Genomic DNA, 25,875 nt, shown 5'->3' on the forward strand with positions numbered 1-25,875 from the left:
CCCCACATCTATGAGAGACTCCCAGTGAGTGATATAAGGGGGAAGATATGAATTAGAAGCAACGTCCAGGAAAATGAAGTTAACTTGTCCCAGATTATCGGCATCTTTAGATCCAAAGTCATTATCCCAGGCTTCTCAGAATCCCTAATCAAATGCATCCTCTCAGGTACAAAGAGAACATGTTCATAAAGACATTTTTTTTTAAGTTTATTTATTTGTTTAAGTAATCTCCACGCCCAATGTGGAGCTTGAACTCATGACCCTGAGATGAAGAATTGCAACATAAAACATCTTGGAAAGAGGATTTTGGATCTAAGTGGCCTGGTCAAGACTAATTAGCACGGACACCGGAAAGGTCAAATTTGGCACACAAACGGAGCATCTACAAAACAGTTCATGAGTGCGTTGGTGCAGACTTACAGTACCTAACACTGCTGTCTATAGCATTGCCCATATTCTTTAAGACCTCAGTTCTTGGGGTAATGGAAGTAGGCCCTCTAAAAATGGGGCATGTGCAAAGGACAGAGCCATCTAACTCTGGCGAGTGAGAAACTAAACAATCAGGCTTCAAAGAGATTACTCAATATTAGGAGACAGTATCTGTTCTTTCCAGCATACTCATTGGCTGCTCTTATCCCCTGGTTTGCAAGAGTGTGATGATGGGATTGTAATAGCAAAATTAACCTGAATTCTCATGATGGTAGCAAGTAAGCCAGTTCCCTCTTCTGGTCCGTCAAATTCAACAATATACTACTCCTGGAAGGACAGGAGTCAGTAAATAGTCTTCCCTGCTATGCACTGGCTTGATGGTGCCCGAGGTGAAAGGGGGTGAAACTAGGGGAATAATTCCATCATCCAGGACCAAGAGTTCCTCTTATTATGTGGAAATAGACATGATTCAGCTTTCAGTCTCCCCACAGAGTAGAGAACAGGCTAACGGTACATGAAATAGCTTAGACTTTTCCTTTTGCGAGTGTGGGCTTTTGGAAAATTGCTCTTTCTGTGATGTTAGTCCAGGTCCTCCAAGAAGCAGATGCCAAGATGTGATGAAACATGCAAGGATTTTATCAGGAGACACGCCTGTGAGAAAGGAAATAAGGTGGGAGTTTTTAAAGCTGGGGAGAGCCCAAGATGCAAGACTACCCCACGGGAAGGAGAGGGGAATGGTCAGTGGAAGCATGATGCCGCCCTGCAGTTTAAGGAAAATTCAGCAAAGTCCTCGGGGACTCTCGAGCCAATGTCAGCTGAAGAAGAGTCCCATACCTTCCAGGGATGGTCTGCTAGAGGGTCCACACACACTCAGTGCCAGGGATCAGTGCCTGGGAGGCATGTGTTGAGGCAGTTAGGACCTCAGCCAATTGTTCCCTGTAGCAAAGGTTCACAAGACATGTCCTCATGGCCACTACATGAGGCATAAGAGAATGTTCCCATGGACACTTAAAAGTGCCAATTTGTAAAAATATGATGACCGAGTGTGTGGAAAAATACATAGGACAGGGGCTCCTGGCTGGTTCAGTCGGTGGAGCATCTGACTCTTGATCCCAGGGTCGCGAGTTCAAGCACCACAATGGGCATGGAGCCTACTTAAAAAAAAAAAAAAAAAAAAAAAAAAAAAAAAAAAGAGGGGCGCCTGGGTGGCGCAGTCGGTTAAGCGTCCAACTTCAGCCAGGTCACGATCTCACGGTCCGTGAGTTCGAGCCCCGCGTCAGGCTCTGGGCTGATGGCTCGGAGCCTGGAGCCTGTTTCCAATTCTGTGTCTCCCTCTCTCTCTGCCCCTCCCCCGTTCATGCTCTGTCTCTCTCTGTCCCAAAAAAAAATAAATAAAAAACGTTGAAAAAAAAAAAATTAAAAAAAAAAAAAAAAAAAAAAGATACATAGCACAAATGACTATCAATCTAGGTAAGGCCATAGCCTCTAGTCCATACTGGATTTTCATTGCTAAGAAAGCTTCATGGTAGGGGCGCCTGGGTGGCTCAGTCGGTTGAGCGGCCGACTTTGGCTCAGGTCATGATCTCTCCATCCATGAGTTCGAGCCCCACGTCAGGCTCTGTGCTGACAGCTCAGAGCCTGGAGCCTGTTTCAGATTCTGTGTCTCCCTCTCTCTGACCCTCCCCTGTTCATGCTCTGTCTCTCCCTGTCTCAACAATAAATAAAACGTTAAAAAAAATTAAAAAAAAAGAAATTAAAAAAAGAAAGCTTCATGGTATAGAATTATTGACCTGTCTCATGCAGTTCTATTGGATATTCCTCAAATAATGTATTTTCCTTAATAACACACTTTAACTTGGCAGACTGTGTTTTGGATCCAGGCATGTCTTCAGTGTGGGTGATTTCATACATTAAAGAGAAAATAATGGGGTGCCTGGCTGGCACAGTCAGTTAAGCATCCGAGTCTTGACTCGGCTGAGGTCATGGTCTCACCATTTGTGAGTTCGAGCTCCGCATCGGGCTCTGCACTGATATTGCACAGTCTGCTTGGGATTCTGTCTCTACTTCTCTCTGACCCTCCCCCACTTGTGCTCTCTCTCTCTCTCTCTGTCAAAATAAATAAACTTTAAAAAAAGTTTCTTAAAAAAAAAGAGAAAATAGATAAAGTAGAATCTCTGTTTATCCCAGTTAAGCTCCATTTTTGCCCTCTAATTCCAGGAAAGATTGAGAGTACTGGGGCTATGAATGGTGAGAAGGAGGAACATAGTTGTTGTTGTTTTTTTTTAAGTTTACTTATTTATTTGCCCTCACCCTACTTTCAATGCCAGTCACAAGTAGTAGGTCCCCAGGTTACCCACAACTTCTGTCCAATTTGGCTACAAACTAGAAGTTCCCACAACTTCCTCCTCCGGTTTGTTTAGTTTGTTAGAACAGCTCACAGAATTCAGGGAAGCACTTCCTTACATTTACCAGTTTATTAAAAAAATATGATAGGGGCACCTGGGTAGCTCAGTTGGTTGAGTGTCTGACATCAGCTCAGGTCATGATCTCGTGGTTCTTGAGTTTGAGCCTCATACCAGGCTTGCTGCCATTAGCGTGGAGCCCACTTCCGATCCTCTGTCCCCCTCTCTCAGCCCTTCCCCTACTGGCACTCTCTCTCTCAAAAGTAAATAAAACATTTAAATATATATACGATAAAGGATACAGATAAATAGCCAGATGAAGAGGTAGATACACAGGGTGAGGTCTGGGAGGGTCCAGAGCACAGAAGCTTCTGTCCCCATGGAGTTGGGATATGTCACAATGCTGCTGGTGTGGATGTATTCACCAATTTGGAAGCTCCCAAATCCATACTATTGGGGTTTTATGGGGGCTTCCTCACACAGGTATGATCAATTATTAACTCCATTTCTAGGCCCTCTGCCCTCTCTGGAGAAGTGAGGGGCAGGACTGAAAATTCCAAGCTTCTCATCATGGCCTTGGTCTTCCTGGTGACCGTGGCCCATCCAGGAGGCACCTAAGAACCCACCCAGAGTCACCTCAGTAGATCAAAAGATGCTCCCAGTGCTTTTACCATTAGGAATTTATAGGGGTTTAAAAAAAATTTTTTTTTTAGGTTTATTTTGAGAGAGACAGAGTGTGCAAGCAGGGGAGGGGCAGAGACAGAGGGAGAGAGAGAATCCCACCCAGGCTCTATGCTGTCAGTGTAGAGCCCAACGTGGGGCTTGAATCCATGAACCATGAGATCATGACCTGAGCCAAAATCAAGAGTCACATGTTTAACCGACTGAACCACCCAGGGCCCCCAGGAATCTACAAGGGTTTTAAAAGTCCTGTGTCAGGGATGAAGTCAAAAACAAATATTAGAATAAGAGATGCTCCTGATGCTATTATCACTCAGGGAATTACAGGGGCTTTACAGTGCCAGGTACTGGTGGACACAGACTGATGTATTTTCTGTCACCTCATACCAGGAGGGTCCAGTCTGAGGGATGGGAGAGAGTCTGGATGAGGCTTTTGTCAAAGTTGCACATAATGAAATGAGATTCTTTCAGATTTCACAAGAGAAATAACATAATGTATATGCCAGCATAGACAGGAAGTGGCTGGCAGGAACCACATAAGGGAGTCAGAACCCCAGAGAACTTGGTTTAAAGCTAGACACAGTGTGTTCTGCCTAGTCCTAGAGATGAATAAGAATGGAACCAAAAGGCAGAAACAGGGACACAAGTCCTACCAACGCAAGAGACAGGCAGGAAAACGGAGGTCCCAAGGCTCATCCAAGGACCTAATGGAGGAGGAGAACTAGGATATAAACATCCCTAAGTTAATTTACAATGTTAGCATGACACCAGTATAAGTAGATTTTTTCCCCTGCAGCTGTATTTATGAATTCTAGAACTCATGTAAAAAAATAAATAAGCAGGGTCACCTGGGTGGCTCAGTTGGTTAAGCATCCTACTCTTGATTTTGGCTCAGGTCATGATCTCAGGCTCAAGTCATGATCTCAAGGATCATGAGTTTGATCCTGCATCAGGATCTGCTCTGTCAGTGCGGAGCCTCCTTGGGATTCTCTCTCCCTCTCTCTGCCCCTCCCCCGCTTGCATGTGTTCATATGCTCTCTCTCAAAATAAATAAATAAACTTAAAAAAAAAAAAGAAGTACAAGGGAGAACAATGAGGAGGGGAAGGATGAGGAGGGTGTGGAGAGGAAGAAGAAGAAACCAAAATCATAGTGAATTCCTTTTTAATTTGGGAATAGAGAAATATTTCTAATTATGTCTCAAAATCCAAAATACAACGTCTATACACCAAGAGGAAAATATTCACGTACAATCATAGTTCAGTCACAAAATTCAAATGAAACTGTAAGAAGAAATGCAGTGGAATAAATTTAAAGACTGAATTGGCTTTATTGAATGATTCAGGTAGCATCCCATCCAGCACTAGAATGGAACTCCAGAGGGCTACAGAAGGAAAGGTTTGTTTTTTTATTTATTTTACTTTTTTTAACATTTATTTATTTTTGAGAGACAGAGAGAAAGCAGGGGAGGGTCAGAGAGAGAAGGAGACCGAGAATCCGAAGCAGACTCCAGGCTCTGAGCTGTCAGCACAGAGCCCGACGCAGGGCTCAAACTCATGGACCGCAAGATCATGACCTGAGTTGAAGTGAGGCACTTAACTGACTGAGCCACCCAGAAGCCCCCAGCAGGAAAGGTTTTTTAAAAAGGCAGAGAGAGTGTACAACAAGGAAGTCATAGATAGAAAAATAAATCATCTGGCAAGGTAACCTTCCTTTGGGGGACAGTAGAGCCATTAGGAGCATTGCCTCAGTGGTGCTGACCAAAAAATTCCAGACTGACCAGTTAGGATTACATACCTAGGGAAGGTCGAAACTGTAATCACGTCAGGTATTAAATCTTGGCATGGTGTCATGGGTTTGAGATAGGGAAACTGAAGGACTCCATAGAAATCTGGTTTTTTGCTCCTTTTCCTGCTTCTATTCTTATTAGGACCTGTGCCCCCACCCCACTCTACACATGTCTAAGAATGTCCTCCTTGGATTTTTAAAATTTTATTTATTTATTTATTTATTTATTTATTTATTTATTTATTTATTTATGAGGGGGTGGGGCAAGGGGCAGAGAGAGGGAGAGAGAGAATCCCAAGCAGGCTCTGCGCTGTTAGTGCACAGCCAGGACTCAGGGCTCGATCCTGCCAACCGTGAGATCGTGACCTGAGCTGAAATCAAGTCAGACGTTCAACCCACTGAGCCACCCAGGTGCCCCTAGAATGTCCTCCTTGTAAGAGACAAGGAATTAATGAATTTATTTAACATCTAAGCAAAGATCAGGTGAGAATGACCAGAGGAAGCCATTGTAGAGGCTGCTTTTAGGCAAACGGGCTTGAGTAATGGGGTGTGGAAAGGGCCCACAGTGATTCCCTGGCTGAATAGAGACAGGCCCACTGGGTGACCCAAAATATCCATAGGCCCTAACTGACCAATGGGTTACTTACAACCAGGCACAGTTACCAAAAAAGGGAAAATTCCATATATCGCCATAACTCCTCACCATCCCTGCTTTAAAAACAGCCCCCACCCACTGCCTCATGGCAGACATGACCTGCCCGCTGCTCCCTTGCGGTGTGTTCCATAAACTTCTATTGCCTTTGTTCTGCCTCAGGTGAATTCTTTCACCACCTGCACCATTGGCTTCCACCTGATCTTCGCCCCACATTTGGAGGTCCCCACCTGACCAGATAGATACCTCATTTAGACACCACAGCCATCCTATGCACATTCTGGACCATGGCACTAGACATCTTAATGCCAAGGCCCCTTTGTTCCAAGGAATAACACCTGGGCCCTTGTCTTTGCTCTAACCAGTTCCTGGATACCTGAGGGGACACGTGCACCAGATCCCTGTCCTCAGTAAAAATCCCGGACCCCAAACAAAGACGAGACTCCCTCCTTTTCTTTCTGAGTAGCCCGGACACTATCTATCTCTGCACTCTCTCTACACCTTCTATAAACTCTGCTCTCACTTCCTGCTGGCTCACGCTCGATTTCCATCCTACACGCAGCCAGGTCCTGTGGGACCCCCTCTGGGTCCCCAGACCCAGCCCGTGGGCATCAGGTTTAACTCAAGTGACTCCATTTGGGGCCTGTTGCTTCTTTTTAACAATTTAAATACTGAAAATTTTAAGCGTATGTGAAGGAAAATAAATGCATGTTAAAACTATACAGAGTTTCCTCTTCTGGCCATGATGTAGTTAGTAAGAGTGGACTTACTGAATTCATGTAAAAAACTATAAAACTAGAGAGAACAGGAGCACCTACCTGGGTGGCTCAGTTGGTTGAACGTCCAACTTTGGCTCAGGTCATAGTCTGATGGTTCATGAGTTCAAGCCCCATGTTGGGCTCTGTGCTGACTGCATGAAGCCTGCTTGGGATTCTCTGTCCCCCTCTCTTTCCACCCCTCCCCCACTCATGCACGCACTCTCTCTCTCTCTCTCTCTCAAAAATAAATAAACATTAAAAAAAAAAACTAGACAACATATGAAAAATGTTTTCAGACCGGAGACAACAGGCAGTACAGACCTGTGATCCTTGCGAAAAAGGCACCTTTTATGACAGTGCAGGGGAGGAAGAGTCCATACAGACCATAGCAGGTTCTCTAAGATGAGGAGACAGACATTTGAGTTCAAGGAGGCAGAGGCAGCTGGGTTTGGGTGGCAGAATCCTAGGAAGCCAGAAGCTACACAGAGAAAATCTCTAGAAATTTCCATAAAGCGTCCTCTTGAGTCTGTTCCTAATAGAATCAATGCCAGGCAAAGAACCAACAGGAAACAGTAAGCTGAATAGTTCTCAGCGTTCACACAGAGCTGGGAGATGTTCACGTTGAAATCTGAGGACTCTGACCTGAGGCATTCAGCAGAACTCCTAGAAGTACAGTAACTAGCCTTAGGGGACATCCAGATTTGCTCAAACTTTCAGGCCAAAGTCACACTCTTTTGGGGGTGACTCATCTTTACAAAGCTTCAAAACAAACCTTGAAAGAGTCAAGCTGATCAGAAAATAATTTGAACTGTCTTAAAGGAAAAAAATATATTTTTATTCTTGTAAAATATATATAACATTTAAATTTTTAATCACTTTTAAAAATAAATTTTTTTTTCCATTTTAAAATTTATTTTATATATATATAGAGAGAGTGAGAGCAGGGGAGAAGGGCAGAGGGAGAGAGAGAATCCCAAGCAGGCTCCACGTTCAGCACAGAGCCTGATGCAGGGCTTGATCCCACGGTCCTGGGTTCATGACCTGAGCTGAAATCAAGAGTCAGGCACTCAACTGACTCAGCCACTCAGGTGCCCCTAGCTTTTCAATCATTTTTAAGTGGCATTAAGTACATTCACATTGTCTGCAACTATCACCACTGTCCTTCTTCCCAAGCTGAAACTCTGTCCCCATTAAACATCAACTCTCCATTTCCCCCTCCCCTCAGCCCTTCTACTATCTGTCTCTATGAGTTTGACTACTCTAGGTACTTCACAAAAGTGGAATCATACAATGTTTGTCCTTGCGTGTCAGGCCTTTTTAACTTAGCATAATGTCCTCAAGGTTTTCCCATGTTGTAGCATTTGTCAGCATTTTCTTCCTATTAAGGCTGAAAAATATTCCATTGTATGGATACACCACAATTGGCTTTTCCACTCCTCTGCCCAGGAAACTTGGCTTGCTTCTGCCTTTTGGCTGTTGTGAATAAAGCTATTATGAACATGGGTATACAAATATCTGTTTGAACCACTGATTTAATTTCTTTAGGGTATTTACAGAAGATAGATTTCTGGATCATATGGTTCCAATGGTTTTAAAGGAAAACAACAGGGGTGCTGGGTGGCTCAGTCAGTTAGGCATCCAACTTCGTCTCAGGTCATGATATCATGGTTCGTGGGTTCAAGCCCCACATCGGGCTCTGTGCTGACAGCTCGGAGCCTGGAGCCTGCTTTGGATTCTGTGTCTCCCTCTCTCTCTGCCCCGCCCTGGCTCATGCTCTGTCTCTCCTCTCTCTCTCAAAAATAAATAAACATTTTTTTTTAAAAAAAGGAAAACAACAAACTCTGACACTCAATGTAAAATTTATAATGTCTAGCATCCGATAAAAAATTAATAGGTATGTACAGAAGCAGGAAAATGTAATCCAAAACCAGGAAAATAATCAGTCAATAGAAACAGATCCAGAAATGACAGACATTATGGAGTTGGGAGACAAGGACTTTAAAATAATTATGAATATCCTCAAAGACTTAAAAGAACATATGTGTAATAACAGAAAAATACAAGGTAATAAAAAGAAAAAGAATTTCTAGAGATAAAAACAACAACAATATGTGCAAGGGTCAGTGAGCTTAAAGAATAGCAATAGAAACTACTGCTTGTAAGACCTACAGTTAGTAATCTCGTCACTTTAGTAGTCTCTGTCTCAAGCACTGGGACATTGAAAATTCTTCTGTTCCTTTCCCAGTATTTTAGTATAGTTCTTTGGCCTCCTGATCCATGTAGCTTCAGCTGTCAGTAAATATCCTGAGAGGGGAAACTACTCCTGAATTTGAGTCTTCCAAGTCTCCAATGTCCTTCCTTTAGCACAGCATAATTTTTCAAAAGCTCAACTGGTTTTTCCTGTATGAGATCAGCTGCCCTTTGCCTGGACCAAGCCTTAAATACTTTGAATAATGTTTTAATGTGTAATGTTTGAAATAAACAGTGCCTGGCACATTATAAGCCCTCAATGAATATTAACTGAATGAATGAATTTCATTGTATTTCCTGATTCTCTTGTCTCTTGGAAGTTCAAACTGCTACAACACTGAGTCAATGAATATGTGTTCATCTAAAGATGTTTAGAATACTGAAAGTTTTTCTCCCTAATGCTTTAGGAACATTTACTGTGGCCAGGCATTGTTATAAGCACCTTACATATATTAACTCATTCAATACAGTAGAGAACAAGCAGAAAGTGGCCCCCCCTTTATCTGTATTCCCCCCTTACCTGTGGGGAGATACGTTCTAAGACCCTCAGGTGATGCCTGAAAGGTGTGGATGGTACCAAACCTTATATATACTGTGTTTTTTCCTATACATACATATCTATGATAAAGTTTCACTTGTAAATTAGGTATGGTAAGAGATTAACAACAATAAAATAGGACAATTAGAATAAGAGTCATGTGAATGTGGTCTCTCTAAAAATATCTCATTGTACTGTACTCACCCTTCTTCTTGTGATAATGTGAGATGATAAAATGCTTCTATGATGAGATAAAGTGAGGGGTATTATGTAGGCATTGTGAGGTAGCATTAGGCAACTATCCACCTTCTCAGGATATGTCAGAAGGATCGTCTGTTTCTGGACCATGATTGACTCAGGGAGCTGAAAATGAGGAGAACAAAACAGAGGATAAGGGGGTACTACTACTCAGAACAACCCTATAAAATTCATGGTACTAATCTCTTCATTTTACATGCATGGAAAGTAACATACAGAGGAGTTATCTAATTTGTCCCTGGTCAAACAACTCGTATGATACTGGTAAAACAAACACCCTGTCCCTCTCTCTCTCTCCCCCCTCTCTCTAATGTTTTGGCCCATGAAAATCAAGACTTAAAGGCAGGATTTCACACAGTACCTCAAAGAGTGTTTTTTTTTTTAAACTGTTAATTTATTTTTCTTTACTAAACATAGAATCCTATCAAAGATTAGTCCTGCTATCAATTACAACTAATTGCCACTGTTAACTAGTCCTATGTTGCTTTGTTTAAATGGCATTCAAGTAACAGAAAAGTAAATTCTGAATAACATAATTTCAGATAAATACCTATCTTCATATTTTTATGTTACAGCAATAACACAGATATGTATAATAATTCATTATATTCAACATACTATGTTATTCGTCTGGTAGGACTGTGTCCAGGGTTGGCTCTCTAAAAAGGTGGTCACTCTAGTGGCGCCTGGGTGGCTCAGACGGTTGCGTGACCGACTTTGTCTCAGGTCATGATCTCACGGTCTGTGGGTTCAAGCCCTGTGTTGGGCTCTGTGCTGACAGCTCGGAGCCAGCTTTGGATTCTGTGTTTCCCTCTTTCTCTGCTCCTCCCCTGCTCGCGCTCTGCCAAAAATAAATAAATATTTTTTTAAAAAACAAATTAAAAGGTGGTCACTCTACATTACACTCACAAGGGGAGCTTTGTAAAAATACACAATTTGAGGGCGCCTCAAAGGCTCAGTTAAGCCTGGGACTCTTGATTTCAGCTCGGGTCACGGTCTCACAGTTTATGGAGCCTGGCATCTGGCTCTGCACTGACAGCATTAAGCCTGCTTGGGATTCTCTCTCCTTCTCTCTCTGCCCTTCCCCCCCTCAAAATAAATGTATAAAACATTTCTTAAAAACCCAAGCAATTGCACAAGGGCCCATCTTAACGCATTCTGCTTCAACTGGTGTGGGAGGGGAAGGTCTCGCCGTTAGAGTTTTCAAAGCCTCCCGGTGATTCTTGATAGAGATTCCGAACTGCTTGGCGGGGCGGGAACCGGCTGGGCGGGGCCTCAAAGTCACGTGCCCCAACCGGGACTCTCTGCGGCAGTTGATTGGCTTCGACCAGGGGTGCGTGAGACGGAGGCCCCTTCTCTATTAAACGGACCAGAGAGTTGCGAAGCCTCCGAGCTTCCTAGAAGGTACGCTGGCCGAGAAGCTGAGCTCCCCGCGCAGGAATAAGGGTCGGCGAGTGGCGCGGATTTCTTCCGCATTCGCGCCCTCAGGTAGGGGGTTAGCGGAGGGGCGGCGACCTGTCACGGGTCCTGCCCCGAACCTGGAGAGGGAAGCCCGCCCATGGGGGCCGCCGCAGGTGGACACTGAGGTCTTCCTGGAGGAGATGGCACCGCGGAGGGTCGGAAGCAGGTCTAGGAAGAGAGGAGCTCGTGTGATGGGACGGGTGGGTGCGGCGGCAGAGCCACGGTGTCCCCGCAACCGAAGGTGACAGGGCTCGAGAGACAGTCCTCACCCCCCGCCTTCGGGGCAGGTCGCAGGGACTTAAGGGAGCGTCTTCCTGAAGATGTCAACTTGTGAATATTTTCCGTGGCGTCGGGTCTTCAACATTAAGGAGGAACAAGTCCGATGAATGAACGGCTGGTTAATAGTGTGGTTCGGTTCGGTTTGGTTTGGTTAGGTTATAGACGAAAAGGAGAAGTGATCGAACGTTTCCAGAGTTCACATTGTTGCGAAGTGGCGTTTTAGATTCTGACTTCCAATGCACGGTAGACGGGATAGTTAGGTAATGAGAGGGCTGAGGTCCCTTCCCCAGTCTTGACGCCATCGATCAGGACGTTTCTTTGGAGCGCCTCCATGCTTAAAAGAGCAGAGGATCTTCCAAGCAGTGTTTTTAGGGTACGTGAATGGTGCGAGGGATGTTCTTAAAAACGCACTTAGAGAAAGCAGCGTTCACCAGTGGCCAGAGAAGCACAAAAAAAAAAAAAAAAAAAAAAAAAAAAGAAAAAATCACCTGGATCCCAGTAACTATTGTTACTACTGTAACAATTGTGGAGGGCCACAATTTGGATGTACCCTAGGCCAACCACCCATGGCTGTGGAATCAAAACTTGAACTGCCCTAATTTCCCCAAAGTGCAGACTCTCCTGCAGAACTTAAGCTTTCTTCATGTCATGGTGACTTGTAGCTTCCTAGCCCATCAGCTGCAGACCAGTCAACTTGTACAGTGCTTCTATTCTAAAATAGGGTTGTAAGTTTCTAGTAAACGATAGAAAACAAAGCTACTTCCTCATCTCCTGTGTAGGGGGCAGAAAAATAACTGTCTTTCTCAGTTCTTAGCTGAGACTCCTGCAATAAAAGGTTAAGAAACAGACAAGTCTATTTACATGTATACTTCATGTATGTGTGGGAAATACCCACGAAAAAATGAGTAACTCCTGGGGTGGCTTAGAATTCAGGCCTAAATACCATCTTTTTTTTTTTTTTTTTTTTTTTAAGTTTATTTATTTTTGAGAGAGAGAGGGAGACAGAGAATCCCAAGTAGGCTCCTCACTGTCAGCGCAGAGCTGGACGTGGGGCTCGAACTCACTAAACCGTGAGATCATGACCTGAGCCGAAATCGAGTCTGACGCTTAACTGGCGGAGCCACCCAGGCACCCCTAAATACCATCTTAATAGGGAAAGGGGAGAGAGGATGTAGGCCTCTTAGAGGAGAGTAAATGCTTTTTAAGAAAGATGAACGGGCCTGTAGAAGAATAGACAGAAGGTTCAATAGTTTATGACAAAGTTTGTCTGGGTGTTGTGTCAACGTCTAGTCTCCTCTCCTGTGACACAAATCTATCTTCCCTGGTTGGTGAAACGCCCTGGGAGGGGAATTTATGACACTTGAGTTCTTTTTGGAGGATCTATCTTTAGGGATATGCAGGGGGTTCAGAGAAGGCCTTTCTCTGCGTTTGCCTCTTTTCAAGTGCCTGAAGCTCGAAATAATCATGGGGCAGCATCTTCTCTCCCCTTCACGTGCTTTCTGAACTGAGCAGTGACTGCCGAGAGCTCTCAGCTTCTTCACGCTTTAGGCTTAGAAGTCTCCTTGTTTGTTTCTCCCTCAAGAAAATATTCATATCAAGTAAAGCTCTCTGAATATCCTTTTGACAGTGATTACCTCTGTGTATATAAAATGTAGCCTGAAATCTCCAACTGCCCTAACGTCATCTTATACTCTCTGAGCTGATTCTGTGTGAGATGCAGAAATAAATGAAGACCGCCCTCCCCACCCACTCCCCAAAATGCGAATGAGCAAAGGCTCTTCATTCAGAGCCTGCCACAGCAAGGGAGGGAGCCACTGTCACGTGTTTAGCAGAGACTCAAGGCAGGCAGGGGAAAGTGGGGTGAAAAAGGGGGAAGTTTGGATGTACCCACTTTGGAGGCTATTGGCTTGGGAAAGCTGGAGGTGGGTTAAGTAAGTAGAAACGGAACATCCTATGTGGTTGGGGAGGGCTTTCTCTGTTGGTAAAAATTGGAAGAAGGAAGTAAAAATTCAGGATAATCTGGCAGTTATTGACCAAATCTGGATGTGGGGCTGATTGCTACACTGGCTGTGGTTTGGGTTCTGGGCTGGTTGCTACAGGTGGTGAGCCAGAGTTCTGTTTTTGTCTATGGTCGTGTCCCTTTGTGTATTTAGTCTTTCAGTGAGAACGTATTCTACAGAACATACTCTAGGGAGAAGGGGAGGGCGGGGTCCTTGGATAAAGCTTTGGAAATTGAGCTAACTTCAGAAATTCCTGAAAAGACTCTCCTAGCAGCTTCTTTCATGTTATCACCCATTTCGACACCAAACACCGTGACTGGGTATTAGCTGAGGTTTGTTGGCCTCGTTGGACTTCCCTGTCCCAGGGCTGCCTGGTGAGAGAGCTTTAAGTTCTGGCCGTACTCATGATCGTTTTTTCTCCTTCAGTCTAGACTGATGGCTGCAATCCTGCCCCATCTCCAAGACCAGGATGTGGAAGCTGTATTCGTGACAGCTGGGTGGAAGGTGAGCTGGGCGGCTCCTCCCCTTCCTTAGGATACTCCCTGTGGCCCTGCAATGGCCTTGACTCCTTTGTTCACGTTGAGCCATCTTTATTAATTTGGGGACTTTTCTTTCTTGGAAGGTATGATGTAAAGAGCTTGAACTGTGGGCTCAGGTTCAAGTCCAGGCTTTGTTTTAGTTGTGTTACCTTCAGCAAGTCACATAAGCTCTCTGGGCCTCAGTTTACTTATCTGTAAATGGGACGATGATAGTTCTTATCACAAGGAGTTGTGAGTATTAAGTGAGACACTTATGAAAATAAGTAATACTTACCATAGTATCTGGTTATATTTTAAGCACTCTGCAAGCTTTAGCTACTGTTACCATAGTCATTGATTGTTTCTGTCAGTGAGGGATACTGTGTACCTACTGTGTACCAGATACTATCCTTTGTGCTGGGAGATAAACTCTACCTGAAGGAGTTTAAAGTCTTTATGGAAAAGTAGATGTGTAAACAGATTCTTGTAATATGGGGATAAATTCTGATCTGCCCGTGTTAAAGGGAACAAGAGCAGCTTAGTTACTGAATTTGTAACATTACGGAGGATGATTATGAAAAGTTGAGTTTAGGGGCATCTGGGTGGCTCAGTCAGTTAAGTGTCCAACTCTTGATTTGGGCTCAGATCATGATCTCATGGTTCCTGAGATCAAGCCCTGTGTCAGGCTCTGCGCTGACAGCTCAGAGCCTGGAGCCTGTTTCCCATTCTGGGTCTCCCTCTCTCTCTGCCCTTCCCCTGCTCATGCTCTGTCTATCTGTCAAAAATAAACATTAAAAAAAATTTTTTTTTAAGCTGAGTTTAGGGGCACCTGGGTGGCTCAGTCAGTTAAGCATCTGGCTCTTGATTTCAGCTCAGGTCATGATCTTATGGTTTGTGAGATCGAGCCCTGCGTCAGTCAGGCTCTGTGCTGTCCATGCTGGACATTCTCTCTCTCTCTCTCTCTCTCTCTCTGCCCCTCCCCTGCTGTCACTATCTCTCTCTCAAAACAAACATTAAAAAAAAAGTGTTGAGTTTAAAGTTAAGGAGACAAGTAAGGATGCCATTGCAACAATTTTGAAAGGACAGTGGGACAAGGAGGGAACAAGGAGTCTGTAGCGCTCTTCTGGCTTCATGGCCAGTGCGCCCTGACTGCCAGAGAGTCTGCGGCGCTCTTCCGTTTCTCCGCTCCTTTGCACAGCCCGTTCTCTCCTTCACAGGCAAACTCACATATTTGCATTTTAAGACTGAACTAAAAACTCTTCTCCGTGAAACCCTCCCTGACTTCCTACATTAGCATCACTCTGCCCTGCGATCCCAGGTGGGCGGACATAGGGAGCAGTTGCAGAGGCTTGATGAGGCTTAAACCGGATGGTGGCTTATGGAGTGACAGGAAGTGAGTGTGTAGTTTTCTTCTGGAAGCTTGTCCGGTAAGGGAAGGAGAGAGAGCCAAAACCAGAGGAGAAGGAAAGCACGGAACATCTTCTTAAAGATAGGCGAAACTTTGGCATTTTTGGTGGCGAAGGGGAAGGAGTTAGCGGAGAAGTAAGTGTTTAAGAAAAACATTCCTGTGTCTCTCTGCTTTCTCCTTTCATGCTTTCACTTCACTTCTGACATCAGACATGCTGGTGCTTTCCTGCACACATCGGGCACTTCCTTGACACCAGCCAGGTGCCCTGCAGTTTAGCTCAGTTTTGATGCTCTCTTCAAGGATTAGCATTGGATGCCACAGGTTAAGGGCTCAGTCCCACAGGACTGCCCCTCCCCCACTTCTGACACCAGCCAATTGCAAGTCCAGGTTGTCACCTGTGCCTTGAGTGACTGACTATGTATTTGGAGGTTCCCATGACTTCCCTCCTTGGGTTCGATTAATTTGCTAGTGTGACTCAGAGAACTCAGGAAAACTGTTTACTTACTAGATTACTGGTTTATTACAGGCTGTAACTCGCGAACAGCCACACAGAGGTGCGTAGGGCAAGGTGTGGGGAAGGGGCACAGAGCTTCTGTGCTGAGTGTGCAGCACTCCTAGCACCAACTCAGGCTCAACAGCCCCAAAGCTCTCTGAACCCCATTCTCCTGGGTTTTTATGGAGATTCATTGTGTGGACTCGATTGATTACGTCATTGGTCTTTGGTGATTGATTGGATTTCCAGCCCCTCTCCCTCCTCTGAATTGGGGTGGAGGGTTCAAACCGTCTAGTCACCTGGTTGGTTCCCCCTGGCAACCAGCCTCCCAGACTTGGGGCCTTTCCAAAGCTCACCTCTTTAACATTAACTCAGGTGTGGTCAAAGGAATTTGTTGTAAGGTGACATGCCTTTGTGGCTCTGGAGCTATTTCAGAAACCAAGGGCAAAAGACCAACTATTAAGAGATGCTCCTTTGCTCTTATCCCTTAAGAATTCCAGCGGTTTTAGGAGCTCTGTGCCAGAAATGATGAAGATTAAATCTATATTTCTTATTATAAGTCATGGTATGGTAGGGGAGAAGAGGGTAAGGATATAGAAAAGGCAGAGTGCTGTCATTGGATTAAGACCCTGGGGGAGACACGAGGGAATGGAAGCAGAGGTGGAGGCAGAGGGGCAGCGGTTGCTAGAAGAGCCTCTTCTGCTGAGGTGGGGAGGGGGAGGAGTGAGAACACAGGTAATGCTTGGTGGGAGTGTGAGAGGGGTTAGGGAGCCTGTGCCCCGTGGGCTCTTTCCTGGGACATAATGGGCAATGCCTTCCCGAAGGGAGTAGTGGGGGTGAGTCACATGTCCTCCTAGCCCCCTCCGAGTACCTCCCACTGGATAGTTACCATGTTGACTTCCATCTTTCCCCACTGGACAGTTCACTCCCTGAGCAGGGACAAAGGCTGCTACAGAGTCAGACAGATTGTGCATGTAGCAACCCCCCATTCACACAGCTGTGATGTGAACTGTGTTCTGCAGGATTGAACAGTGCACAGCCTGAACAACTATATCCTGTGGCCTCAGTAGGAACCTTTATTGCTGGCCTACAGCTTGAAGGCTAGCAACTTACTGGTGCCCAATAAATGTTTCTTGAAAGAAAGAGAGTGGTAAAGGTATAGAAAACCCTGAGAAGGAACATGAGAGAGCAAGAGTTTGGGGCAACATTAAAGGCCTGACTCTCAAACTGAGTGTATAGAGATAACTTGGTGGGAGATGAAGCCATTTTATTCCTACCTGTTAGCCTTCATGTAGAGCAGAGAATGTCAGCTGAGGAGACTTGCAGGGCAGCTGTGGTAAAAGGAGGGACATTTGGGATGGGTAGTGAGTGGGAACTTGAAACCATAGTCCTGGAAATCAGGCTTGGTAGGGAGGAAAGAAGGGTCATGCAATTTGGGAGATTCTGGTGTCTGTTTCCTGAGGGTGTGGGGGTGAGTATTTCCTTTTCCTGATCACCCTTTTCATGCACAGATTGCCTCTGATGCTACTCAGTTTGTCCTAATAGAGGGGAGTGTGGTGGGCAGACACTAGGCCTCTGCTCCAAGAGCTCCCGTGGTGGGAGGCACCTTCTGTTCTCAGCCCACATGAGTTGAACATAGTTGCAAATGGAAACTTCTACAAAACTTCTACCCCGTAGTACATTGTACCAACGGTCTCTGTTTGCCCCCCTCTGATATATGTTCCACCCTCCCCCACTTTGGTCTGGGCCCTGGGAGGCTGACCTTCACACACCATCGATGGGTTCTCTTGCCCTCTGGCTTCCAGCTGGCTTTTGGCAATGGGATGGAAGGGGTCAGGGGACCAGAAACCTGGAAGAAAGTGGTGTCGGGTTTTATTCCCACAGCCCCGTGCGTGTTGGGCTGTGGGATGAGAGTGGCCGCAGAGCTCCAGTCTTCTAACAACTTTCTGGATTCCAGTAACCCCTCTCCTTCCGTCTTCCCCTTCAGACATATGGGTGATTGTTCCCCATGAGAGCCAGCCTGGCATGCTTCTGCATGCCTTGTTGGCTTCCATGAAGCCTGTCCCTTCCTTTGCAAATTGTCTGCATGCCAACCTATCCTCAGTGACCTCATTTGAATGTGCCATCTCTTTCCCAAGGGAATCTGGGACAGAAATATATTATTTGTTAAAGGTGCTGGTATATGGAGCAGGGTCAGCAAACTGACCTGGACCCGGTAGTCAAGTTTCACTGGAACACATTCACTTACCTGTTGTCTCTGGCTGCTTTTGTGTGACAGCAGCAGAGCTGAATAATTGTAGCAGAGACCAAATCACCTGAAAGCCTAAAATGTTTACCATCTGGCCTTCTACAGAATAAGTTTGTCAGGGTGTCTGGGTGGCTCAGTCCGGTTAGGCGTCCGACCCTTGATTTTGGCTCAGGTCAGGATCTCATGGTTTGTGAGGTTGAGCCCCGCATGGGGCTCCACACTGACAGCATAGGGCCTGCTTGGGAGTCTCTCTCTCTGCCCCTCCCCCACTCACAAATGCACGTTTTCTCTCTCTCTCAAAATAAATAAACTTTAAAAAAGAAAAAGTTTGTCTACGCTATAGTATAGAGGAAAGAATGAGCTTGGCCAAGTCACTTTACCTCCTCAAGCCTCACCTGTAGAATAATGATAGTTCACAAAGTCGTTTTAAGAACTGAGGTTGGGGGCACCTGGGTGGCTCAGTTGGTGAAGTGTCCAACTCTTGATTTCAGCTCAGGGCATGATCTCACGGTTCATGAGTTCAAGCCCCGTGTCGGGCTCTGTGCTGACAGTGTGGAGCCTGCTTGGGATCCCCTCTGTCTCTCTCTTTCTCTCTCCCTTTCTTGCTCACTCTCTCTCAAAAATAAATGAACTTAAAAAAAAAAAAAGAATTGAGGCTATAATTAGTCTCTGTTTTCAGGAGTCGCTGTCATTTGAGGATGTGGCTGTGTACTTCACTAGAGAAGAGTGGGACAAACTTGACTGGGCTCAGAAGGACCTCTACAGAGACGTGATGCTGGAGAATTACAGGAACATGATCTTGCTGGGTAATGAATGACTTGGCTTGAAGATTTGGCTCCGACTGTCTACACAAGTGCTCAGCCCCTTATTTGCAATTCTAAAATCAGAAAAGCTTTGCAAACTAGAAGTTTTTTCATAACTCATCTGGCTGTAAGACCCAACCTGAAGTGTTCAGGTGGTAAAACCTGATCTCTTCTACTGGAAGCTGTGTATCATCCTTCTTTTTTCCCATGTGGTCATCATATCTATATATTTAGCGTACCAGAGATATCAGCGTGTTTGATGAAGGGTACAGCTCCAACCCCTGTGGGGGGTGGTACATAATAGAAAACATACACACCAAGTCACCTTCCTAAAATCCGGAAAAATTCTGACCTGAAACGCAGCTGGCCTCTACAATGTTTTCTTTTTTTTTTTTTTTTTAATTTTTTTTTTCAATGTTTTTTTTTTTTTTTTTTTTTTTTTTTATTTATTTTTGGGACAGAGAGAGACAGAGCATGAACGGGGGAGGGGCAGAGAGAGAGGGAGACACAGAATCGGAAACAGGCTCCAGGCTCCGAGCCATCAGCCCAGAGCCCGACGCGGGGCTCGAACTCACGGACCGCGAGATCGTGACCTGGCTGAAGTCGGAGGCTTAACCGACTGCGCCACCCAGGCGCCCCTACAATGTTTTCAAATAAGGGATTGTGGACAATGAATAGTTGCCTTTTGTTTTAGAGGTCAGAGACGCTTAATCCACTCCCCACCCCTCATCTTCCTTATCTGTAAGACCCATAGGAGCTGAACGGTTTATGGCTGATTTGGATTCCAAAGGTTAGCTTCTTTTTCTCTCGAAAAGTCTTTTTCTTTCTTCCCTCTGGAAATGGGTTCCTTCTTTGTTTGCAGCATCACTGGGTGTCTAGGAAATGATTCCTAACGGACTTCATTTCTGAACCTCCACTGCTTCCCCACTCACGGACCCTGCCTTTGGCTTATTGCAATGCAGAATCTCCTCCCATGGGCGTTTTCTCAACAAATCACTTTCTTTCTGGGGTCCAGCTTTGACACCCACACTGACACTCTTTCTACAGTCTTGACCACCTCCTGCGGGATTGTCTGCCCACCTCTGGAGTTTTTGATGTTTATTTTCCTTGTAGAAGCATTTACAAGAGCAGACTTGAATACACACAAGGTACAGGAATGGGAGAACATTCAGGGGTAACACTGTTCATATTTTGGAATGTTTCCATCCAGTTTTTCTCTCTCTCTCCTTTTAAAAAATGTAGCTGAACAGAAGTGCCTGAGTGGCTCAGTCGGTTAAGCATCCAACTCTTGGTTTCAGCTCAGGTCATGATCTCACAGTTTGTGAGTTCGAGCCCTGCGTCGTGCTCTGTGCTGACAGCATGGAGCCTGCTTGAGATTCGCTCTCTCTCCCTCTCTCTGCCTCTCCACTACTCGCACTGTGTCTCTGTCACTCTCAAAATAAATAAATAAGCTTTAAAAAATGTGGCTGAACATATTCTGTGTATAATTTTGTAATTCCTTTAAATCTTAACTAATGTTAAGCTTCAACATTTTCCCTATGTTATTAAAAGCCCCCATAAATACAGTAAATGATCATAATGTAATTCTGTTGTATGATCTGCAATGTTTAATCATTTTCCCATTTGGGGATATTTAGTTTGGCTTGTTGTTGTTGTTGTTGACTTGTTTATGGATTTATCATCTACTATACTTAATGTTCTAATGGATGTTTGTGACCATAAATCCTTATATGAATTTCTGACTGTTCCCAAGATCCAGAATATTGGTGTTAAAGGGTATGGGCTCTTAGTCTCTCTGATTATTGAATGGCCTTTCAGTAACAAAGTAGGAAATAAAAATAATCTGCAGGCCTACTGCCCAGAAATTACCCCTGTTAACATGTTGGTTTACTTTTTCCTAGTCTTTTCATATATATTAATACTTAATGTACATATACCCACACATATAGTTTTTAAAAACAAAATTTGGGTCATACTTCATGAGTTTTGCATTCTCCTTTAAGATATCTAGGGAACATTTTCCTATTTTAATATTCTTTGAACACATGGATTTTTAGGATCTAATACTTTTGCCTTCACTGAATTCACGTTACACTGTAGCTGTTCCCATACTGATGTCTACTTTATTTCCAGTTTTGCATGGGTACAACTGTACTGAACATCTCTGGCACATTAATCTTGTCCTGATTGTTCCTTAGGCTGTATCTCTACAATTAGCAAATCTAAGGGTGTGAATATTGTTGAGAATTTACTGAATCTGTCAGTAAAGATTGTTGGAGTTTCAGAAAGATTGTGCCAAATTCTCTTCTCACCAGCCCTTTCGATTGTTGCTCTTATCTGTTTGCCACTGTAGACTCAAGGGGGTTAAGGTGAGCGCTGGGACCTCTCTCTGTAACTCACTAACCACATCCCATTTACTTCCCCATGAGTAGGATTTCAGTTTCCCAAACCTGAGGTGATCTGCCTGCTGGAGCAGTGGGAAGAGCCATGGATCCTGGATCTACCAAGAACTGGGACTAGGAAGGCTTCCAGTAGTGCTTGCCCAGGTGGGTGAGGAGAGGACCCAGTCCAAGTGGAAAAATCAGGAAGGGGCAGGAAAGCACCTTAGTGAAGCCCCTCGTGTGCCCCCCAGATCCTGAGCCACATGTTCAACATCCATTATCCCACTTATTCATCCCTGCTGCCCTCTGAAGGTAGTACGTAAGTGTGGCCATTAGACCCATTTTCCAGATGAAGAATCAAAGATTCAGATGTCACACAGATTGATTTATAGTTTTAAAAACTATATCAATCTGTCAAACAGATTGATAGCTGAGGTTCGATTTCAAGCCTGCAAAGCTCATGCTCGTTCTACTGCGGTAGAGTGTTTCTCTGAACTCGTTTTCCAAATCAGATACTTCTTTCTTCTATGCTCGTTACTTATCCTTCCCCTCTGTTTTCCTCTCATTCCTTTGCCTTCATCCTGTTTGTCATATTCCCACGGTGTTTCTCAACATACCTACTTTTTCCTACTTACTATGTCCCGATTGCTGCTTCTACCTTTTTTTCACATTCCTGTGTTCCAGAGTTTCTCAGCCTCTGCTCTATTGACATTTGGGGCTAGATAATTCTTTTTTTTTTTTTTTTTTTTTTAGTTTTTAAAAATGTTTATTTGAGAGAGAGAGAGAGAGAGAGAGAGAGAGAGAGCGTGAGTGAGGGAGGGGCAGAGAGGGAGGGAGACACAGAATCCGAAGCAGGCACCAGGCTCTGAGCTGTCAACACAGAGCCCGAAGTGGGGCTTGAACCCACAGACCACGAGATCATGACCTGAACCGAAGTCAGACACTTAACCAACTGAGCCACCCAGGCGCCCCAGGCTGGATAATTCTTTGTTGTGGAGGAGCTGTCCTGTGCGTTGTCAGGTGTTGAGCCATATTAGCCTCTACCCATTAGGTTTTAGTAGCACCATCCCAGTTGGGACAACCAGAAATGTCTCCAGACATTGTCCAGTGCCCCCCAAGAGGCAAAATCACCTCTGATCAAGAACCTCTATTCTATTCCATTGGCCTTTGTACCTACTTCCCTCTGGTTCCTTTTCTCTTGTGTCTTATGCTCTCCGTTTTTAAAGAGTTGTTTCTCTCAGAATTATTAAAAAAATACTAACCTAGAAAGTATAAGATGTCACCTCTCCTATATTTATGTGACTTCACTGAGTACCGAGAGTAAGTTTTATTTTTCCAATAGTAGTGATGTATTTACTCAGTTCTCACTTCTCTGACACACACATGTGCATTTTTCAGTCGTTCAGTTGATTTTGAGAACTCTTTCTGGTGTCAAAGCCGAGAGTCCTGTGGAAATCAAAATTTGGGTCTCTTTAGCAGGACAATATAACTAAGCAAGCACTTCATTTCACTTGAGTGTCTTCCACACACACAGGTGGCTTCTTTTTTTTTCCTTCTGTGATGTGGGGGGCAGGTCATTTCTATGTTTTCTTTTTATTTGGTTAGGTTCTGAAGCCAGATGGAAGATGAAAAAGCCAACTCCAGGGCAGAAGATCTTTAAAGACTTAGAGTTGTGTAAGACATCTGCAGTAAAGCAGCAAACAGCCAAGGGACCTTCAGAAAAGTTACGTAAATGTAACGAATTGGTGGACATTTACAGACTTGCCTTTCCCACTATTGGTGATGAATGCAGTAAGAACTTCCTTCAAAACCTTCACCTTATTCAAGATCAGAATGCTCAAACAGGGAGGAGGCGTGGCCAGTGTGATGAGTATGGAAAACCTTTCAGTCAGAGATCACTGTTTTTGCAGCATAAGCAAATCCCTCCAAACGCAAAATCTTACAAATGCAGTGAATGTGGGAGAGTCTTCAGACGTCAGGCAAATTTTGTTCGACATCATAGAATTCACACATCAGAGGACCCCTTTGAATGCGACATATGTGGGCAAGCCTTCAAACAGAAGTCCACTCTTGCTGTCCATAAACAGTGTCACCTGCAGAAAAAGCCATATAAATGTCATGACTGTGGAAAATGTTTCCGTCAGATGGCATATCTTATTGAACATAAGCGGATCCATACCAAAGAAAAACCCTATAAATGTAGTGAGTGTGAAAGAACGTTTAGTCAGAATTCAACCCTTATTCGACATCAGCTAATCCATAGTGGAGAAAAACCCCATAAATGTGTCGAGTGTGGAAAAGCCTTTGGTCGTCATTCGACTCTTATGAGCCATCAACAGATTCACACTAAACAGAACACTCATAAATGCAGTGAATGCGGGGAATGCTTCAGTCGGAATGTAGACCTCATTCAGCATCAAAGAACCCATACCAAGGAGGAATTCTTTGAATGTAGAGAATGTGGAAAAACTTTTAGTTTTAAGGCAAATCTTCATCGCCATGAGGTCATTCATACTGGAGAGAGACCTTACAGATGTGACAAATGTGGAAAATCTTTTATCTGGCGCACAAGCTTTATTAAGCATCAGGGTACTCACAGAGAACAGGTATCTGTGTGATACTAACTAGAAAAAGACCATTTAAAGACCAGAACTGGGACACCTGGCTGGCTGTTGGTGGAGCCTATAACTCTTGATCTCAGGGTTGTGAGTTTGAGTCCCACGTTGGGTGTAGAGATTACTTAAAATCTTAAAAAAAATAAAATAAATAAAGACCAGAACTTACCACTAGTGTAGTTATGTGTAATTACATTGTTTTAAGAAAACTACTAACCGGAACTGAAATGGTTTTGCTTTGGGGACCCTCTTTCTGCAGCTAACCTTCTTGCTATAGTTAAGAATTACTTAATAGAGGGGCGCCTGGGTGGCTCCGTCGGTTGAGTGACCGACTTCGGCTCAGGTCAGGATCTCACGGTTTGTGAGTTTGAGCTCGGGCTCTGTGCTGACAGCTTGGAGCCTGGAGCTGCTTCAGATTCTGTGTCTCCCTCTCTCTCTGCCCCTCCCCCACTCGTGCTCTGTCTTTCTCTGTCTCAGAAATAAATAAGCATTAAAAAAAATACTTTTTGAAAAGAATTACTTAATAGAACATGTAATAGGCTGTTATGTACAGTCTCCCTTGAGTCCCTCCCCCGACCATACTTTCATTCCCTCAAGTCAAGGCAGAAGGGAGGCATAAGAACTATGTGAGGGGCGCCTGGGTGGCGCAGTCGGTTAAGCGTCCGACTTCAGCCAGGTCACGATCTCGCGGTCCGTGAGTTCGAGCCCCGCGTCAGGCTCTGGGCTGATGGCTCGGAGCCTGGAGCCTGTTTCCGATTCTGTGTCTCCCTCTCTCTCTGCCCCTCCCCCGTTCATGCTCTGTCTCTCTCTGTCCCAAAAATAAATAAAAAACGTTAAAAAAAAAAAAAAAAAAAAGAACTATGTGGTTCCCTAGGCTGGAGACCATTTGATGATTATGAACGATTTAAGAATGCTCTTCTTATTTCTCAATAAAACCGGAGGAAAAAAAAGTTTTTAATTAAAAAAAAAATGGGTGTAAAGAAATACCTTTCTTGGTCTCATATGGAAAAATTACCTGATATTACATTGACTTTTTAAAAATAAAGTAAGGGGTACTCACCTAAGAATTATTAAAATGTATCCATAAACTAAAATTAGTGTGCCACTAGATTCTACTGAGAGTTCTAAGTCAAGTGTTAACAGAAGCTGTTGGTGCCCCTGCCCCCTGCTTACTCCTTCTGCTGGCCTTCATCTGACTTGCACTGTGTGTCTCTTGGTCTGCAGGCTTTTTTTAAAACCACGAAAAGGCCACTGCTCTGTAGGGTAACTAGCACATTTTGAGAGCAGGCCTCGACTAAAGCTTGATGGGAATTTGACAAATATGATATTCTCCCCTGGGGTGGAATAACTCTGAAGCATGTGTTTTACACAGTTTTCAGTTTTCCCAGGGGAGGATTATGCATTCATTTACCTTGGGAGCTCCTTATCAGCTGTCTTCCCCAGCTATAGTCCTTGGGGAGCCATACCCTTTCTCCAGTTATTCCAAGCACATCCTTATGTTCAGGTTATGTAAGTTGAGCTGACCTTACAACTCTTCCCTACAGCTCACCAAGGCAAGAACCCCATTTGAAATTCTAGTATCCTAAACAGCATCCTAGGTCTGCATTACAACTTGCTGCTATTTAGACCCTTTCCTATAAATCCCATCTAGTTTCTTCTTGATTTTATTTTCTTGCTCCTCCCAATTCCATGACTTCTTACCCAACATATAAAAACAAAGATCACTGAGAAAGGAAGTGGCACCTCAGAAAATTAAGGAATGTTAAGCCTTGCAGGAGGAAAATAATGAAAAGGGATAGATTGTATATTGGGTTCAAAAAGCAGTCATTTTGTAGTGGTCAGCATGAATTGGCTAGAAGAACCTACACAAAATTAAGAAGTTGAGACTTCTGACTGAGGGGGAAATAAGCCAGTG

General features: G+C 44.3%; 2 protein-coding genes and 1 long non-coding RNA gene across 9 annotated transcripts in view; 1 reads left to right on the forward strand and 2 right to left on the reverse strand.

The window, feature by feature from the left end:
* LOC132689577 (uncharacterized) lies at positions 1-10,589 on the reverse strand. The gene is made up of 3 exons (XR_009615060.3): positions 10,373-10,589; positions 9,701-9,859; positions 1-1,080 (listed from the first exon to the last, which is right to left on the reverse strand). It is a non-coding gene; the product is annotated as an uncharacterized LOC132689577 (long non-coding RNA).
* On the forward strand, positions 9,867-24,579 carry ZNF789 (zinc finger protein 789). Of its 7 annotated transcripts, none has more exons than XM_078439858.2 (5): positions 9,867-9,929; positions 13,921-13,998; positions 18,841-18,967; positions 21,397-21,510; positions 22,951-24,574. In XM_078439858.2, the coding sequence occupies exons 1-5, from the start codon at positions 9,927-9,929 to the stop codon at positions 23,961-23,963; spliced, it is 1,335 nt and encodes a 444-aa protein (XP_078295984.2). In that variant the 5' UTR covers positions 9,867-9,926; the 3' UTR covers positions 23,964-24,574. The 7 variants fall into 7 exon arrangements, with proteins under 7 accessions (XP_078295984.2, XP_078295986.2, XP_078295985.2 ...); XM_078439860.2 differs by lacking the exon at positions 9,867-9,929 and adding an exon at positions 11,069-11,158; XM_078439859.2 differs by lacking the exon at positions 9,867-9,929 and adding an exon at positions 11,129-11,242 and having other exon boundaries at positions 22,951-24,573.
* The window catches only part of ZNF394 (zinc finger protein 394), a 22,046-nt gene continuing 19,514 nt past the window's right edge, over positions 23,344-25,875 (reverse strand). Inside the window, exon 3 of the mRNA XM_078439840.2 lies at positions 23,344-23,438. Coding sequence (XP_078295966.2) covers positions 23,398-23,438 — 41 coding nt within the window. The 3' untranslated portion in view covers positions 23,344-23,397. The remainder of the gene's footprint in view (positions 23,439-25,875) is intronic.

Source organism: Panthera onca, chromosome E3 (assembly GCF_046562875.1).
Source record: "Panthera onca isolate mPanOnc1 chromosome E3, mPanOnc1 haplotype 2, whole genome shotgun sequence".
Taxonomy (NCBI): domain Eukaryota; kingdom Metazoa; phylum Chordata; class Mammalia; order Carnivora; family Felidae; genus Panthera; species Panthera onca.